The sequence below is a fragment of the Loxodonta africana genome, chromosome X, assembly GCF_030014295.1.
Source record: "Loxodonta africana isolate mLoxAfr1 chromosome X, mLoxAfr1.hap2, whole genome shotgun sequence".
NCBI lineage: Eukaryota > Metazoa > Chordata > Mammalia > Proboscidea > Elephantidae > Loxodonta > Loxodonta africana.
Window position 1 is genome coordinate 122,963,915 of NC_087369.1, and position 18,677 is coordinate 122,982,591.

General features: G+C 47.1%; 1 protein-coding gene across 1 annotated transcript; it reads left to right on the top strand.

Moving 5' to 3' along the window:
• The first annotated feature begins 10,156 nt into the window (after window positions 1-10,156).
• On the top strand, window positions 10,157-17,354 carry LOC100672962 (nuclear RNA export factor 1-like). Its single transcript, XM_064278460.1, is given in 17 exon segments — window positions 10,157-10,183; window positions 11,205-11,288; window positions 11,401-11,505; window positions 11,629-11,709; window positions 11,829-11,972; window positions 12,239-12,346; window positions 12,506-12,615; window positions 14,116-14,152; window positions 14,501-14,569; window positions 14,656-14,711; window positions 14,850-14,957; window positions 15,051-15,109; window positions 15,214-15,329; window positions 15,427-15,469; window positions 16,059-16,131; window positions 16,676-16,761; window positions 16,764-17,354. Coding segments are annotated over 17 exon segments (1,404 nt in total). The 3' UTR covers window positions 16,862-17,354.
• The last annotated feature ends 1,323 nt before the right edge of the window (window positions 17,355-18,677 follow it).

Sequence of the window (18,677 nt, forward strand, 5' to 3'; positions counted from 1 at the left end):
CCATGGGCCACTTCATCACAATAATCAGAGGTGCTTGTTAAAATTACAGCTTTGTTGGCCCACCCTAGCTCTGCTGAACCAAAAATAGGGAGGGGGGCAGGAGGTTCTACATATTGAGTAATATCTCTAGTTGGCTCTGGTACTCTTCCAAGTTTGAAAAGCACTTAAATGTCTGAATTCATTGATGTCTAATATCATCAATTGCTCCTGCCACTCAGCTTTAAATATATCTGTCTACCCCCGTGTGTCAGATAGGTAACACTTCCCTCATTTAAGTAATACTTATTCAATACTTTATAGGTGAGGCCCTGGCATAGTCTCTGGGGACAAAGCACAGTGAACAAGCCAGGCAGGGTCCCTGGAGCTTCCATTCTAGTCAGGGAAACTATAAGCAGGTAAACCAATCCTTAAGCAGGGAATGAGCGCTCTGAAAAAAAAAATGAACAAGTAAACAGTAGAAAATGACAAGGGCTGGGATTATCATCAATGAGCTTGTCAGTGAAGATGGCTCAGGAAGGGACACTTGAGCTGAGTCCTGAGCAACAAGAAGAAGCCAGCCATGAGAAGGCCTTGTCAGTAGCCTTGAGATGTGAGAGCCCCAGTTGTCCAGGAATAGACAGAAAGTGTGTGTGGCTGGAGCCTGGCAAACCAGGTGTAGACTGGTAGGACATAAGGTGGAAAGGGCAGACAGGAGCCGGGTCTTTTGGGCCATGTAAGGAGTCTGGGTTTTATTGTGGGTGTGGCAGGCTTAGAGTATGGGAGTGACATGATCTGATTCGTGTTCTCAGAAGGTTACTCTGGCTGCGTGTGGAAATGGAGTGGAGAGGGACAAGATAGAGTGTGGGGACTGACCATTAGGAGGCTATTGTGGAAGTCCAGGGGAGGGACGATGGTGGATTGGACCAGCACTGCAGCATTATGGAGATGGAGGTGGGCCTAGACAGGGCATGTTTTGTAGGTAGAGCAGGCAGGATCTGTGGTGGCTGGGGACGTGGAGGGTGTGAGGATAAGGCAAAATCAAGAATGACCCCTAGGCTTTTTGTTTGGACATGTGGATAGACGGTGGTGCTGTTTTCTGAGACAAGTCGTTTCAAATGTGTTGGAAACCATCTCAAGGTAATTTGGTCATCAAACAGTGGTTATAGTGAAGATTGTTTTCGTTGTTGTTAGATGCCATCGAGTCGATTCTGACTGATAGCGACTCTATGCACGACAGAGTGAAACACTACCTGGTCCTGTGCCATCCTCACAACCATTGTTGCAGCCACTTTGTCAGTCCATCTTGTTGAGGGTCTTCCTCTTTTTCACTGACCCTGTACCCTACCAAGCATGATGTCCTCTCCAGGGACTGATCCCTCCTGATAACATATCCAAAGTATGTGAGACAAAGTTTCACCATCCTCACTTCTAAGGAGCATTTTGGTTGTACTTCTTCCAAGACAGATTTGTTTGTTCTTCTGGCAGTCCATGGTGTATTCAATATTCTTCGCCAACACAATAATTCAAAGGCATCAGTTCTTCTTCAGGCTTCCTTATTCATTGTCCAACTTTTGCATTCATATGGGGCAATTGAAAATATCATGGCTTGGGCCAGGTGCACTTTAGTCCTCAAAGTGACATCTTTGCTTTTCAACACTTTAAAGAGGTCTTTTGGAGATTTGTCCAATGCAATAAATAAGTGGTTTGATTGCTTTGCTGCTGTTTCCATGGGTGTTGATTGTGTATCCAAGTAAAATGAAATCCTTGACAACTTCGATCTTTTCTCCATTTGTTATGATGTTGCTTATTAGTCCAGTTGTGAAGATTTTTGTGTTCTTTATCTTAAGGTGTAATCCATACTGAAGGCTGTAGTCTTTGATCTTCATCAGTAAGTGCTTCAAGTCCTCTTCACTTTCAGCAAGCAAGGTTGTGTCATCTGCATATTGCAGGTTGTTAATGAGTCTTCCTCCAGTCCTGATGCCATGTTCTTCTTCATAGAGTCCAGCTTCTTGGATTGTTTGCTCAGCATACAAATTGAATAAGTATGGTGTAAGGATACAACCCTGACACAAACCTTTCTTGATTTTAAGTCACGCAGTATCCTTCATTCTGTTTGACCAACTGCCACCTGGTCTATGTACAGGTTCCCTGTGAGCACAATTAAGTGTTCTGGAATTCTCATTCTTCACAATGTTACCCATAATTTGTTATGATCCACACAGTCGAATGTCTTAGCACAGTCAATAAAACACAGGTAAACATCTTTCTGGTATTCTCTGTTTTCAATCAGGATCCATCTGACATCAGCAATAATGTCCCTCATTCCACGTCCTCTTCTGAATCTGGTGGACCACAAGTACCTCATTTGCATAGTTCCATCCAGTCATTTGGTGGGAGTTGAAAGACCATGGCAAGAAAGGCTATATAAAACGATACATTGCACTGCCGGCTATCCACTGGCTTTTTCTAGCCATGGTTCTTTCATTCTTGAAGGATAACTTGCCCCTCCAAGTCATTTTACCAGTCCAAAACAGCCATTAATGGTTAGTCCTTGAACAAAGAGTCCTCAGGGTGAGGTTACCTAGGTACTAGCCATTTAGGCAGGTATCCATCTGATCTGGTCAGGTTCTCCAAAAGTCATCTTTTCTTCACCCTTTCTGGCCTCTGATAAAATTTAACTGAGAGAAGATTATTGCCTTGTCCTGAGCCTCTCTGGAGGTATCAGCATCTTCCCCCACCCTCTCTCACCCAGATGCATCAGGAAAAGAGGAATCTATTCAGTAGGGATCATCCTTGTCGCCCCCCCATTTTGAGTGTAAGCACACCCATGAAAGCATGTAAGCCAGTCACTTCATGCCTTTATCTCCCCCCATTTTACTAGCCAATTTTAAAATTACCCATCCTTATCAAACCAGTACTCTGAGGAGACAAGCATGTTCCTTGGTCTTGAAGAATCTCCTGTTCCGGTTGGGAGTTTGAGCATCTGCATCCATAAGCAAAATCCAGTCCAGAGCAAGCCATCAAATTGCAGCAATGTACACCAGCTCTTGGTGTCAAACATCTTTCTCTACATTCAGTGGGGCTCTGGTCAGTTCATCCCTAGCCATCTAAGCTAGGTCAGTGGGTACCAGCCATAGGTTTGGGAGTCCACACACCTCCCTGCACTTCAGACCAGCCAACCCCTTCTCTCTCCCCCTCTCATGCCTAGCCTCTGTGGGCAAGGTCAACGGGTGCCAGTGGAACATGTCCATCTCTTCATTGCTGCGACTCCCAGACTCCCAATCTACTCATCTCGTGGCCCCAGGTGGTCACTTCAAGTGAGCATACCAGGCTGTCTACTCACCAGCTCCCTTTAACTTCCAATCCTGGAAGGGGTTCTTCTGATGGGAACTGACTTACCCTGTCTCAAATCATTCAATGGCAAACTACTTGCTTGAAATTCAGAAAGCAAAGCCATCATTTTTTTTTCTTTCTGTAAGTCCTTTCTTCAACTGCAGATTTCTTGCTCAGTCAGCAGTTCTGGGTGGGTCTGCATGGCTTTTCAAATGCGCATTTCCTGACTGGAAAGATTCTGTGATGGGGGGCTCATGTTTTCCACCTAAGTCCACAATATTCTATACACATGACTAAATTGCATTCAAACCATCAGCCTGTTTCTTTTGGGCAAACCCTAGTTCCCTTTTTTGGCATATCCAGTCAAGAGAGAACTTTCTGGAAGGCTGGATGGCAAAGGAGGCATACCCAGGGTTCAAGGAAACTGATGGCCTTCAGATGGAAAGTACGTTCTCTTTTTATGCTGAAGAGAAAGCTCTATGTGAGTGTAAAATAAAGATCATTTTTATTATCGTGCTTTGAAAATAGATAACCTATATAAGCAAACAGGAATTTATGCCAGTGACAGCTTTTGAATTTGCTGTCTTTGCATGTAAATACATTTCTATGATAATATTTTAATTTACAACAAAATTTCAGGCTTTTTTTTTTTATACAGACCTTGTGTTACACTGTACAGGTGTCCCAAAATTTATTTCATCAGTACTCTCATGATGAAAATTCCCTTTCTTTACCATTTTTTCTATTACAAACAATAGTATACTTAACACCCTTGCTCATATGTAAGCAAATATCTTTGTAAGCCTTTCTTTATAAGTTCTTAAAAGTGTTTTTCCCCAACTGTAAAGCCTATAAAATTTTAAGTTAATACATTACATTCAAAAATGCTATAACTAATTCCCATTCCTCACGACGCCGTATGAAAGTGCCTTTTCTCCACTCATGGGAAAGAATGTGAAGTGTTGCTAATCTGGCAGGCAACAAATCCTCTCTCATCATCGTTTTCATGACAACGTGCCTTTAATGCCTGACCACAATGCCATCCCATGGATGTGGCCTCATCAATTTTTCAACTCCAGGTTGTTTGGGATTCAGTGTTTCAGATACTCCCTATTGTACACAGTGTGTGGATGGCATCCTTTCCCTCTGTAGACTGCTAAAGCGTGCGGTCCTGGGCGCACTTCACATGGCCGTCTCTCAGCGCCTGTGAGCTGCATGTGTCCTCTTGGCCCCAGTGAACTGTCTCTGGAGAATGCTAGTGTTGTGGTAACAGAATATGAGGAGTGTGTGTGTATGAGTGTGTGTGAGTGTGTGTATGTGTGAATGTGAGTGTGTTTATGTGTGTACATAAGCGCGAGTGTATGTGTGTGTATGAGTGTGTGTAAGCATGTGGGTGTGTGAGTGTGTGTGGGAATGTGGGAGTGTGTGTGTGTGTATGTGTAAGTTTGTAAGTGTGTGAGTGTGGATGTATGAGTGTGAGTTTTTGAGTGTGCTGAAGACATTTCCCTCTGCTTCCTTCTGCCCCTTCGTGGCTTTGCTTCCCATTAGGTCTCTCGTCAGGCCCAGAAGTCGAGGTAGTCCTTATGACCAAATCATCACAAACATCCTCCACTGTGTCCAGAAGATGAATTTCTCAAAGGGGAGTTGTTGCAGCAAAGGGTGGGCACTTATGTAGCCTTTGGATAAGTATTGCCGTACAGACACCCAGAAAGGCAGTTCCAAGTTAGAGTCCCCAAAGGGGAGTCATGTGAGAAAGGCCCCAGAGCAGAGAAGAAAGTCATGATGCTGATACCCTGTCACAAAGGACAGGCCCTAGACTCTGACCTGGACCCACACTCAAGCCACTGACACAGTTGGAAGACACCAGCATGATCAGAAGTAAATTGAATTTTGTACACAAGCACAGTCTCATGTCAGGGAGGATGGGTGACTTCTTGAAAAAACATAAGACCTGGGATACAGCTACAGTGTTATGTAAATTCATGCTTGTATAAAACTTAGGCATCAAGGTCTTTGTATTAAAAAGGTTGGTTGTCACTGTGGTACAACAGAAGACCAGGCCAACATTATATTTTTAACAGCTTTATTGAAAATGTAATTTACAGACTATAAAATGCATGTATTTTAAGGTTACAATGTGATGCTTTTCCGTCAGCATAATTGAGTTTTAGACATTTCCATTAGAGAGTCCAAAAACATGTGGTTTGCTAGTTAATTCCCTGCACCTACCCCTGGCCCCAGACAACCACAGGTCTGGACTCTGTCTTTATGAATTTGCCTATGTTGGCTTTTTTTTACTTAGCATAATGTTTTTGAGGTCCACCTCTTCTGTAGCATGGATCAGTAGTACTTCATTCCTTTTTATGGCTGATAATATTCCATTGTATGTATGTACCACATTTTGTTTATCCATTCATCAGTTGATGGACATTTGGGTTGTTTCCACATTTTTGTTATCATGAATAATACTTGTAAAAATAATAGTGTACGTGTTTTTATTTTTCCTAGATAAATATCTAAGAGTAGAGTTGCTGGATGATATAACAGCTCTATATCTAAGCATTTGAGGAGCTGCCAGACAGTTGCCCACAGAGGCTACAGCATGTTACATGCATTCAGGTTCTGATTTCTGTACGTGCTTGTCAACATTTGCTGTTATCTGTCATTTTGATTAAAGCCATGGGCAATTCTACCCTGTTACACGGGGTCGCTGTGAGTCGAAAATTGAATTGTCAGCACCTAACAACAACAACAATGAGTGTGAAGTGGTATCTCATTGTGATTTTTATTACTGTTATCATGGCATTTTTCTGCAATAGTATCATTTCTTTTCCCTGGTGGCTAATGGTGTTGAGACTCTGTTTGCGTGCTTATTGCCCACTTGTACCTCTTCTTTGGAGAGATGTCTCTTCGTATCATTAGCCCATTTTTAAAAACTGGGTTATTCTTTTTTTTTTTTTATCTAACTTAAACTTTTACAATTGTACTTTAGATGAAGGTTTGCAGAGCAAACCAGCTTCTCATTAAACACTTTTATGACATTGGTTGACAACCCCATGACATGTCAACAGTCTCCCTTCTCCAACTTGGGTTCTCTATTACCAGCTTTCCTTTCCCCTTCTACCTTGTAGTCCTTGCCCCGGGCTGGTGTGCCCCTTTAGTCTCATTTTGTGCTATGAGTTTGTCTAATCTTTGGCTAAAATGTGAACCTCCAGATTGACTTCATTACTGAGCTAGAAGGGTGACCAGGGGCCACACTTTCAGGGTTTCTCCAGTCTCTGTCAGGCCAGTAAGTCTGGCCTTTTTTTTGAGTTAGAATTTTGTTCTGCATTTTTCTCGTGATCCCTGTCAGAGCAGTCAGTGGTAGTAGCCGGGCACCATCTAGTTGTACTGGACTCAGTCTGGTGGAGCCTGTGGTAGTTGTAGTCTGTTAGTCCTTTAGACTAATCTTTCCTTTGTGTCTTTAGTTTTCTTCATTGTCTCTTGCTCCCGAAAGAGTGGGACCAGTGGAGTATCTTAGATGGCCGCTCACAGGCTTTTAAGAACCCAGACGCTCCTCACCAAAGTTGAATGTAGAACATTTTCTTTAAACTATTTTATACCAGTTGAGCTAGATGTTCCCTGAGACCATGGTCCCCACAGCCCTCAGCCCAGTCATTGGGTCTCTAAGGGAGTTTGGATTTGTCCATGGAGCTTCCATGGCCCTACCCTGAACAAGTTGTGCTGGCTTCCCCAGCATTGTGTACTGTCTTACCCTTCACCAGAGTTACCAAGTATCTATTGTCTATTTAGTGTTTTTCTGCACCTACCACTCCCCTCCCTCATAGCCATCAAAGGTTGTTTCTTTTTGTGTGGAAACCTTTTCATGAGTTTTTAGAGTAGTGGTCTCATACAATATTTGTCCTTTTGTGATTGACTTATTTCACTCAGCATAATGCCCTTCACATTCATCCATGTTGTGAGATGCTTCGCAGATTCATCATTGTTCTTTATCCTTGCATAATGTTCCATTGTGTGTATGTACCATAATTTGTTTATCCATTCATCTGTTGATGGGTGTCTAGGTTGTTTCCATCTTTTTGCTATTGTGAACAATGCTGCAGTGAACATGGGTGTGCATATGTCTATTCTTGTGATGTCTCTTATTTCTCTAGGATATATTCCTAAGAGTGGGATTGCTGGGTCATGGTATTTCTATTTCTAGCTTTCTAAGGAAGCACAGAATACCATTTTCCAAAATGATTGTACCATTTTGCATTCCCACCAGCAGTGGCTGAGTTGGAGGTGCCTAGGCAGTGCCTCCTTGTTGCAAAGCCTCAGGGCCTCAGAATTGCAGAGCTACAATTCTGACTCCAACCACTAGGGGGACTCTATCTACACTGAGTACTTTTTTAGGCATCCCTTCTGCCCATCCACCCCCCACCCATCTCATTCTAAAGACAAACCAAAGTCTGTTATTTCCTTTATAAATTCCAGGTCCATTTTTTCATATGTTGTCTCTGGGATGGCTGCAGTTATTTTCTGCTATTTTCAGGTCTTTCTGTTACTTTGCCTTAATGTGAAGAAACCCTATATAGCGCAGCAAGACTTTATTAAAGCTGTGTAGGAGGGGGTCATCCCCATTCCATGGAGCTCAGTTCCACTCTCTATTTTCCCAGGTAGCATCTGAACAACTGCAAAGAAGCTCCTGCACTTCACTAAGCCTCAGCAACCTCAGAGTACTGGTGATTCTGCATTCACGGTGCCCTTGTGAGGAATACATGAGTAAAATAGATGTAACAAAGCAAGTACAGAGCTTGGCACGCAGCAGGCTCTCAGAGTTCCTTGAGTTTGCAGAATGAAGGAACACGATATGATGTAACAGACACAGATCTTGGTGCACAGCCTACCCTCAGTTCCCTGAGTTTGTAGCAATGATATCTGGCTCTCAGGCCCCCTGACCCCAGTTAACAACCTCAGCAGAGGGTAGGAGGATAGCTCAGTTGGGAATGGCTCCCTTGGTGTGAGGTTGGTAGCAAATTCAGGGAGCAGTAAGAACAGGAAGTTAAGTCTCCTTTGGCCCACAGGGCTCTCCTCTCTATGCCCTTGGGGAAGAGACTTCCTGTGAGGACTCCATCTTGCTCTTGTGGTCCTGACAAGGTGGTTTAGGGAGTGCTCTCACTTTCCTCAACAACCTTCCTCGATCTGCCCCACAGCCCAAGCTCCAGACTCAACAGATTCTCCTCAGGAAATTCCTGTGAGGACAGTGGTGACAGGACACTTGCTGAAGGCCACACCATGGGTGAGTTGGTCAGGGAAGGAGGCAGGAGGGATTCTGGGCGCTCCCCCACCCCCCCAAATACCAGGAGACCTCTTCAGAAGGGAGGTTGTAAGGACCCGGGTGACTTTTCCACTCTCCTGAGGATGCGGTTGAGTGGGCCCTGAGACCCCTATCATGTTTCTGCATGGAAAACCTCTCTTCCTGTGGTTTGGTCATAGCTGAGTTGAAATCTTCCCCCTGGTTGAGATGAAAGGACTAAGTCAAGTGGTTCAGAGTTTGGGGAGTGGAGAAGGTCACCTGGGCTGGGTGTGTTGAAAATTAACATTCTTGGGATTCAAACTGGAGGTGGGGGAGGGGCTGGAAACCCACTCTTACCCTTGAATCCTCACACCAACCATACAGGGTAGATTGCATCACCCCCATAGAAGTTTCTAGAGGCTTGTTTTATGGCCCAGAATATGATCTACTCTGGAATGTTCCATGTGTAGTTGCTATATGCATGGTTCTATCCGAATAAGTAAATGTTTTTACACACATTGCTTAAATCTTCTATATCTAAACGATTTTGGGTTTACCTGTTTTGTCTGTCACTTAATTAAAATGTCCCGCTGTCACTGCGGACATGCCTGTTTCTTTACTTACTTCTGTCAGTTTTTGCTGTGTACATTTTGGCTTCTATGATAAGAGGTGCACACAGATTCAGAGTTGTTTTATTATGATTTTCTTATGGAACTGAATGTTTTATCAGTATGAAAGGTCCTTCTTTTTTTAGAAATGTTTTTCTCTTAAAGGATACTTTTTGTCTTATTAATCTGGTTTTACCAACATGATATGTTTTGTTACTTCTGGAAATTTCTCAGTGATGATCTCTTCAATTGCTACTTCTTCACTATGCCTGTTCTTTCTTTCCAAGGCTCCAATTAAACTCGCGTTAGATTTAATCACTATATCCCCTTTAACTCCCTGCCCCCTCCTTTGGTATTCTCCATCATTTTATCTTACCAGGCTTCATTTTGGGTATTCTCTTTAGACCTAGCTTTCATTTCTCTAAGTGAAAGTGGGGAATTTACCTTTGACCCTTGAACTATAACACCAAACATTCAGGGTAGATTTTATTATTTCCCTAGAGCAGAAGAGGGAGATAAGGTTTAGAGATGTTTAGCAACATGTCCCGGGTCACTCAGACTGAAAAGAGCAGAGCAGGGACTACCATCACAGAATGGACCTTTTGCCCAAGGCCTTCTGCTGTGCTGGCTTTCTCCTGGGCCGTGAATGCCCCCGACCTCTCATATCCCAGGAAGAGGAGAAAGTCTTCAACCTTTGTAGCACTGTGCTGTAGATCTTTCTACATTATAAAAGTCAGTGAAATTTCTTCCCTAGCCACAATTTTTCCACAGGACTTTTTCTGGCATTTGGACCATTGATATCTTGTTCTCAATTTCAGGGGATAATCATCAAGTTGATTATTTCCAAAGAAGAGCAAGACACTGGGGTAATTTACAAAGGAGATATGATAGTTGGTCTCAACAAGTCAGGCCCAGCATTCATCCGTCATTACACCAGGAGCAAGATAGAGACGTGGCAATGAGTGATGCCCACGTGGGCCCTGGAGTAAGATAGTAAGTGTCCACTAAGCATGGTGGCATGTACCAGCCAGTGGAATACATAATCGTGTATGTAACTCTGTCATTCCTCTTCTCCAACCTGGTAGAGTGGGCAATGGTAGGACCATATTAATGATTGAGCGAACATTATTACAGCCTTGACATCAGTAGGGCGAGGTGTGAGAAGACTTTCCTGGCATTCATGGGCACCTTCTTTCTCTCCACATCCCCACAGCACACCCTATGCCATTCCAACCTACTATCGGAGAGGGAGTTGTCACAGAGGAGTCCAAGCCCATGGGAATATGGAGAGAGACAGAAAACCTCCACAGGAAGGAATGCAGGGGAACAGGCAGGATGGAACCTCTAAGAGCTGGTTCAAGGTCACAGTGAGTGTCCTGGCAAAATGCACATAATGTGCAGGAGACACAGGTTGGGTGGAGCTGTGCTGAGCTCCTGGAGACATAAGGTACTTTGCTGGGGCACAGAGAGTTGGTAACTTCTCCTTTTTCTTACTAGGTGTTAACATCCTCGATTGGTCCAAAGGTAGGTTGGGAGAAGTAATAAAAAGGGAACAGGCTGAAGGCAGGGAGAATGGGAAGTTTGTCTAAAGGCAAAGGTGGAAACTGCTCACAAGGAGATGGAGAAAATCCCACCACATGGCTCAGTTTGACTCAAACATAGGGGTTGGAGTAGGGGACAGGGATGGGGTCAAGTCTCTGGAGTCCTTGTCGGAGGGGCAGGCAGGATCTGCATTAGGTAAAATCTCCTGGAACCTTACAAAAGGAAGATCATGCTAAGGATCCTAAGTTGAATATTTGCAGGAAAACATTTGAATGTAAAAAAAAAGGTGTTTAGCAAACCCGTATCTGGAACAAAAGTTACCCATAATGGTCACTGGCCTATGTTTCGAAATTATTTTACAGCTTGGTAAAAGATGGGAAAGGAACACATGGTTGAGTCTCTATTTAAGCTTTATTTCTTTCCATCATGTCAGTCTCTGCTCCCATCCTTTCTTTCAATCCTAGATTCCATTTGGCATAAAATATGATGAGAAGCGGCTGCTGGATTTGATCCAGAGCCAATGCGGTGTCCCCTTCAACCTGATTGAGGTAAGAGAGGACAAGGAGGCGGCTGGGTGGGCACAGGGCAGGTGGAGGGGCCAGGCTGAGCAGGGAGTCTGGCCTCCTACTGTATTTCTCTTGCCCCTCTCTCTCCTTGAAGTTTCACTATGAGAACATGCAGGCCCAGTTCTTTGTGGAGAATGCCAGCATTGCCTTCGAGTTGAAGAAAGTCAGTGGCAAGATTCGGGATGAAGAAAACGAAACTGTGCGTGTCAGAGCATGGCCAGGGCTAGCTAGGGGCAGGAGGGCCGGCTGGGTGGTGGGTCTTGCTTGATCTTGGGTTTCAGTGTTCCTGGTAGTTACTCAGCCTCTCTTGTCTTCTCTGCAGATATCCATCTTTGTCAGCCCCTGTGCCGTACCCCCCTCTGTGCAGAAGGAGCTGAAGTCAGAAACGGTGAAACTGCCAAAGGTAATGCAGACTCAAGACATGATGTGCACCCACACCCAGATCCACTGCGTGCTCCCTCACTGATTACCTGGCTTCCGCCTCAGCCTCAGAGTCACTGACCCCTGATTCTGTCTGTGCAGGTGACCAAGAACAACGGATATGAAGTCCCCCAGCAAGCTCTTGACCTTCGGAAAGTCCGCTCAGACCCAAGTATGACTGACTGCAGTAATTTTAGGTCAGGTGCAGGCAGAGGGAGGGTTAGAGGGCAACTTAGGGAGGTTTTGGTGCGAGGGCTGGTCCAGCTGTGCCCCTCTTATGCTTCTGATTCCCTCCTCTTGGCTTCCTGAAGATGTGATGACTCATAATATTGACATGGGGCGCAATCTTAGAAACTGCATGGCTGCCTCCCTGCAGATCCTCGAAGAGAACAGGCCCAAGGTGAATGCTTAGACCCAGTGCTGAGGGGGAGGGTGGGACAGATGGGCTGGAGGGCACATTTGTCCCAGATATCACCTCTTGGACCTTCACTCTAGCTCTTCCCTCATTACAGCTTTTGTCCTTCAACTCGAACAACAACACACCCTACCAGGTGGTTGGCCTGCCTGACACCATACAGAAGGCCCCCAACCTCAAGAGCCTGAACCTCTCCAAAAATGAGGTGAGAAGCAATAGCCAGAGCACTGTTTAAAGGGAAGGTGGTAGGGCTCATTAGGGTGATGACAAGACTCAGGCACGGCGATTTGTGGGAGAGTGTGGATCTGGGCTGCAGGGCCCTCTGGCTCTCTCCCTGATCCATGTTTCCTTGTCATAATTACAGGTGAAGTCTGAAGAGGAGTTGGACAAGGCGAAAGGGCTGGAGCCAGGAGAGGTGTTTGCAGACAGGAACACTCTGTGCACCACGTTCCGAGATAAGTCCACCAACATAAGGTCAGTTGTGCCCTCTGTTGGCCCCTGACAGCCTGAGGTGCTCTTGGCACTGCCCATCTGCAGGAGGCTAGGCCCTAAACCTCTGGGAGGACCACGTGCCCTGCCCTCTTCTCTCTCTCTCTCTCACCTGTGCTTAGAGGTCTCCCTGCTTTCCTCTTGCCTGCTCACCGCTCCCCTGGCCTGGGGCCTGTTTCCTGCCTCTCTGTACCCAGCCTTCTCTGGCATGGCTTCCCCTGAATGTGCTCCAGGAAGTAGGGCTACCCTTCCTGTCCAGGATCAGGGGTGTCCAGACTGTGCCCTACTCCCTCACTGGGGATGCCTGGAGCCAGATCCTGGTGCCCTGGATTGTGAAGGCTCCTGGAGACCAGGGCCACCTCTGAGACAGGCCTTCCTGCCTCTGAGCTCAGATGGGGCTTCCCTCCCTGTGCTATGATGGGCCCTCTCTCCCTTACTCCAAAAGGGTCGCCCAACCTGCCCCAGTTGGATGCCTTATAATGACATCGGTTCCTATGGCCCAATGAAGGAACTGGGCCCTCCTGGCGGACAAATCTGAGTTTCCTGAGTCAAGGGTCAGAAACAGCTTATCTCCAGTGAGCAGAGGGCAGCCTGAGGAAGGTCCTCAGTGTGGAAGACAGGGGACAAAGGTAGATGAGGAGACAGGGGGACTCTTCTCTCAGGGGCACTGCCCCCTCCCTTCACCACATCATGGGATTCTGCCTGATCCTTCAGGGGAGCACTGGGTAGACCAATATCGTCTGATTCCTCAGACAAGGGACAAACGAGGACAGACAGAGCACTGGACACCAGGTGAGGTAGCAGATGAAGGACAGGGTGGCAGCAGGGGAGCCATTTCCCCTTTCTTCCCACCTTTCTCCCTAATCCCCACCACTCACAGTAGACATCTCCCCCTTGCCTTTCCTTGGCTTTCGCTTTCTCTTTAGTCTCCAGTTGCCTGTGTCTCCCCTCCCTACCTGCACTCCCTTTCTGTCCTCACCCCCTCCCTGTCTCCTGAGCCTGCCTCATCCATCTCCCTTTCCGGAATCTGGAAGCATCCTTGGGGATGTCTTGGTGTTGTCCAGGGCCAGGCCTGGCAGAGTACTGGACACCTGCTGAGGGAGCTGAGCCCTGGGCCCCACCCCATTCCCTCCTCCCTCCAGAGTCTTCCCTGGGGACTTGGAGGGAGCTAAGTGAGGCAGGGAGGGGAAGGAATCCCTGGATCCTGGGCTCCGCATGCGCTTCTGTGTCACTGGAGAAGGGGGTCAGGGCCCTCCTATGGGAGCTTCCCAGGAGGAAGGAGAGTGCGAGAGGAATATGGAGACAGCACCCACTAGCTCCTTCTGGGTGAGTCCGTGGGGGAGGTGCCCAGGGTCCAGGAGGGGTGGTAGCAATGGAGTATAGGTCGGACACACCTGGAAGTGTTCCTGTGTAGGCTTGCTTGCCTCCATGAACCAGGCCAGCTGTGCGTTTACTTGCTTTTCTGTATTGTCTTATATTTGACAGCTCAATTCTGGAATTGTTCCCCAAGTTATTACGTCTGGTAAGTGTCTTCCTTTATCCTTGACTACCCTGCTGGTACAGACAACACTCACAACCTGCCGTGAGTTCCTTAGCTCTTGACCTGGTTAGATTTTTGGATCTGACCCCTAATCCTCATGGGGGACAGACAAATAAGGGAACCTGATAAAGTCTATGGATCTTATTTGTAGTTCTTTACCGGCTACTGGGAGCCCCTGGTGAAGACATCACAATAGTCTGGCCCATGGAATTTCCAAGGCCATTTCACCCTGACCTTTGACCCTCCCTCTCTCCTGGGCCCATCCTTTTCCCTGACCGTTCAGTACCACCTCCCTGGTCTGCACTGCTGACTTCCTCTTCCCTTCCCCAGGATAACCACGAGGTACACCCACCCATTGTCTTTGGCACTGAAGCCTCCAAGAAGTTACCAGTCTGCAAGGTGAGGAGGTGGGTTCAAACAGGGCTGGGGGTAGGTGGGTGAGGAGAGGATAACAGCCATGGTCCTGAGAACCCTTTTGATTCCAGGAGAGCATCTTCGGATCTGAGACTCTGAAGAATCTAATCTTACTATTCCTGCACCAGTAAGTATCCCTGGGACACCACGGCAGGGAGGGCTGGGATAAGCCAGATTATCCAGGCTCAGTTCTGCTCATGGGAGGCTTTCAAGTTTACTTAGGGTCTCAGACCACGGAGATCCTGTGCCCTTTACTTCCCCACAGGTATTACTGCATCTATGACTATGGGGACCGGCGGGGTCTCCTGGATGCTTACCACAATGAGGCCTGCTTCTTGCTGGCCATTCCCTTCGACTCTGAGGACCTATTTCCGTGAGTTTCACAGACCCAGTGACAGCCCTGGGCCCTGTGACTCCCCAGGAGGTACTGGCAGTCACCCACCTCGTGTTCCTCTTGTTCTCCTAGAAACAGCTTAGACAAACATTCCAAGGGGAGCAGGAATATGAGGAAGCTCAAGGACCCCAGTGAGTGTGTGAGGGGGAAGATGGGTGGGACAGGAAGAGTTAAAGGGTGAGCCATAGGGCCAGGTGAGTGAGGCAACGCCTGACCTTCTATCCTCCCCCCACAGTCCTGCGGGTTCAGTTGCTGAAACACACAAAACGTGACGTTATTGACTTTCTCAGTGTGTTGCCCAGAACCCACCATGACGTCAGCTCCTTGGTGGTGGACATGTGTGTCCACACGGTGAGCACTTTCTTTCTCCCTGAGACTGGCCCAAAGGGTGGAGGTGGGTGGGGGTTTTAGGGGGATCCTGGGAGACTGAGCTGTTTTACTCTTTCAGGAAAAGATGCTCTGCTTTTCTGTCAGCGGGGTGTTCAAGGAGGGTGAGTGTCTGTACAGTCCCTTCCACACATGCCCTACTTCTCCCTCCCCTTCACGGGCTCCCTCTCAGAACTTCCAGGCTTCCCTGATCCCTTCCCTTCCTATTCCTTCTAAGCTCCCCAGCTCCCACCCTGCTCCCAACCCACCCTGGTCTGACCTAAGCCCATACCTGTCTGCCCCACCACATCCCAGGTGTTAGGACACAGGCTGTAGAGTTTGATGGCTCTCATCCCAGTCCCTCACCCTGACACCCTGGGACACTTGCTTACCTCTCAGTCTCCTCATTTGTAAAATGGGGCTAGTAATACCCATCTCTTGGGCTGCTGTGAAAAACGAGTCAAATGAACTTGTGAAGAGTGTGTCACAGGGCCTGACACAGAGTAGGGCCCTATCACTGGGTTGTGGTTGGTTCTTTGGTTGCCCTCCCCATTGCTGACACCCCATCCTGACTCCCAGTAGACAGTTGTCCCTGTGTGGCCCCCTTCAGGGAGCCACAGGCATATCAGGTAAGACCATGTCTGGGGAAAGCTGCTGGTGAGCGTGTAAAGTATGGGCAACTCTGAGGGGAATTTTTGTTTGTTGTCCTTGAAGTGGAAGGAATGTCTCCGGCTCACGTCCGTGCCTTCACCCGGATTTTCATCGCTACTCCTTCCAGCAACTTCAGGTAACTGCTGTATTGTGCGTGCCATGTGGGAACACCCATCCCAGTCTTGGGCCAGTGGTGTCAGAAGGTGATTGTGCATTCCTCTGGCTTTCCCCAGTATTGCAGAATTCCAAAAGGTAGACCCCAGAAGCAGTCGGGCCCAGTGATTAAGAGCGTAGGCTCTGAGGCTGGAATAGAGGGTTCTCGCCCTGACCCCAGCATTCACCAGCTGTGTGACCTTGGTCAGGTTACATGACTTCTCTGTAACTGAGTGTCCTCCTCTGAATATGGAGATTAGAGTATCTACTTCCTCAGGGTGTTGTAAAGGGTAAAGGCCAGTGTGAAACACTCCCTGGGTTGGGAGTAACCTATGAATCTAGTGCAGCTGGGAGTTACTTCTCCAAAGGCAGGTTCTGTGGGAGGGGAAAGGGTACAGGCCAAGGAATGTAGGAGGCAGGCAGAGCAGGGATGGGAGAAAAGTAGTTGCTGAGTGGGAGCACAATCCTTGTTGGGGATATGGGATTGTCTGTCTGTCCAGCTGTCTGAGGGCCCATTCTTCCTCCAGCTTATGTATCGTGAATGACCAACTGTGTGTGAGGGACAGCAGCCTCATAGAGACCCAGGGTGCCTTCTCCACGGCAGTGCCCACACCTCCTCCAGCTCCCTACCCACCCTCTCCCAGGAGCAGCAGGAAATGGTGCCAGCATTCACTGCCCAGTCTGGGATGAACCTTGAGTGGCCTCAGAAGTGAGTGCTGGGAGTGGGTGGGGATGGGGTGAGCTGGTAGGAGCTGGGGAGTGAATGATGGGAACTCACAGGTAATGCTTTTTGCTTCTTTACTTCATTCACTGTCACAAGGAACATCTTTTCCTCTCAGTACATACTACACCACCTAGTTGTTTGAACAGGTGCATAGCACTTTCTGAATTCCGTGGACCCTGTTCCTTTACTGACAGGCACTGGGGTTTCCAGGAGTTCTCTCCCTTACACCCCATGCCACAGTGCTCATTCTGCTGCTTATGCTGCAGAAACCATGTTTCTGATGCATAGATTAGGACGCGGGTTTGTGTGGTCAGTGTCACCCAGCCCTTCTCCACTCCATGACCCTCCATAGCAAGAACTGGGACTACACCAGAGCCTCACAAATTTTCACTCTGTCCACTGTGAGGTCTGGGAACTCAGGACAGTGAACAGAGGCCAGGTGGCCTGGGGATGACACTCAGGGCTCCTGCCTCTGATGATGTCCGACCTCCTCCCTTTGCTCCCTCCAGCCTGTGCTCAAGATCCCAGAAGACACATTCATGAAGTGTTCCATGGTTCTGAGAACGAAAACTCCGAAGGAGCCATGGTTCTGATTATCTCTGTCATCCTTCTTGTTCTCCCTCTTTTCTCTGGCCTGTGACTTCTGTGAGAGGCCCAGCGTGGCCCAGGAAGCCAAGGGTGACCTAGTGGGGCTGACATTCATTCAACAAAAGGGGCATTGTTGTGTGTAATTGTCCCACCGAGTTTCTCTGTTTCATTTAGAAATAAAGAGTAAGGTTGCATGTTATTTCAAGTCCCTGCGGTATGCATTGGAGGCAGGCATTGTCATCACTGTCCTGCAGAGCAGAAAGGGAAGGTACCAGAGGGTAAGGGACTTTCTGGGGAACTGCAGAGAAGAGACTGAAATCCTGGACCCCCAGTAAAGCCCACTGTGTGGCTTCAGGGGTGGGGCACTCTCTAACCCTGATACACCTGGGGGCAGGGCTTCTATGTTCCTAGTGTACTAATCAGTTGTTTTTGTACAGAGAACAGTACTGTTTTCTTAGCCATACGAAGCTGTTCAAATTCAAAAACAACTGTTTGGGAAAAACAGCATTAAAGAGCATATGAAAAGGTGGGAAGAAAAACGTGTCCACACATATGACTGACATAGCATTAATGTCCTTGATACATAAGAAAATTAGTAGGGAGACAGGAAAATGCTTTATCTCTGTCTGCTCTAAGATAAGGTCCTTGTTTCTTCTCAACTTGTACTCATGTCACATGGCATGTATCTTCCCCCAGTTGTGCTTGCTTTTCTGTGTCTAATTTGCTCTTTTATATCTCAAAAGAGACTGATTTAAGACATGCCCTACACTAATACTGTCTAATTATAACAAAGAAAACCCATTTCCAAATGGGATTATAGCCACAGGTGTAGGGGTTCGGATTTGCAACTCATATTTTGGGGGGACACAGTTCAATCCATAGCAGGTAAGGACACAATCAGGCTTTCGTTTATCTTTTATACCCAAGGGAGCAAGAGGTCAGGACCAAAATCACAGCCCCATTTCTTCTTGTTTCACGTGCATTTGTGACCCCGGTTTTTACCTACTATGTCATCCAGTCCCTTAACTCCAGCAAGAGGATCTTGCTTTAAGAGGCACCAGCTGCCATCCTAGGTCAACTTTGGGGTGTTCCCTTGGGTAAAGCTGACCTGTATCCTCAAGTGACAGTGAACACCTGAGTGGGAGAAGAAAAGCTATGCATGTGCATGAGATGGAAAAAAATATATTAAAGGTCTGCCTAGTCTAACACTCAGCTAA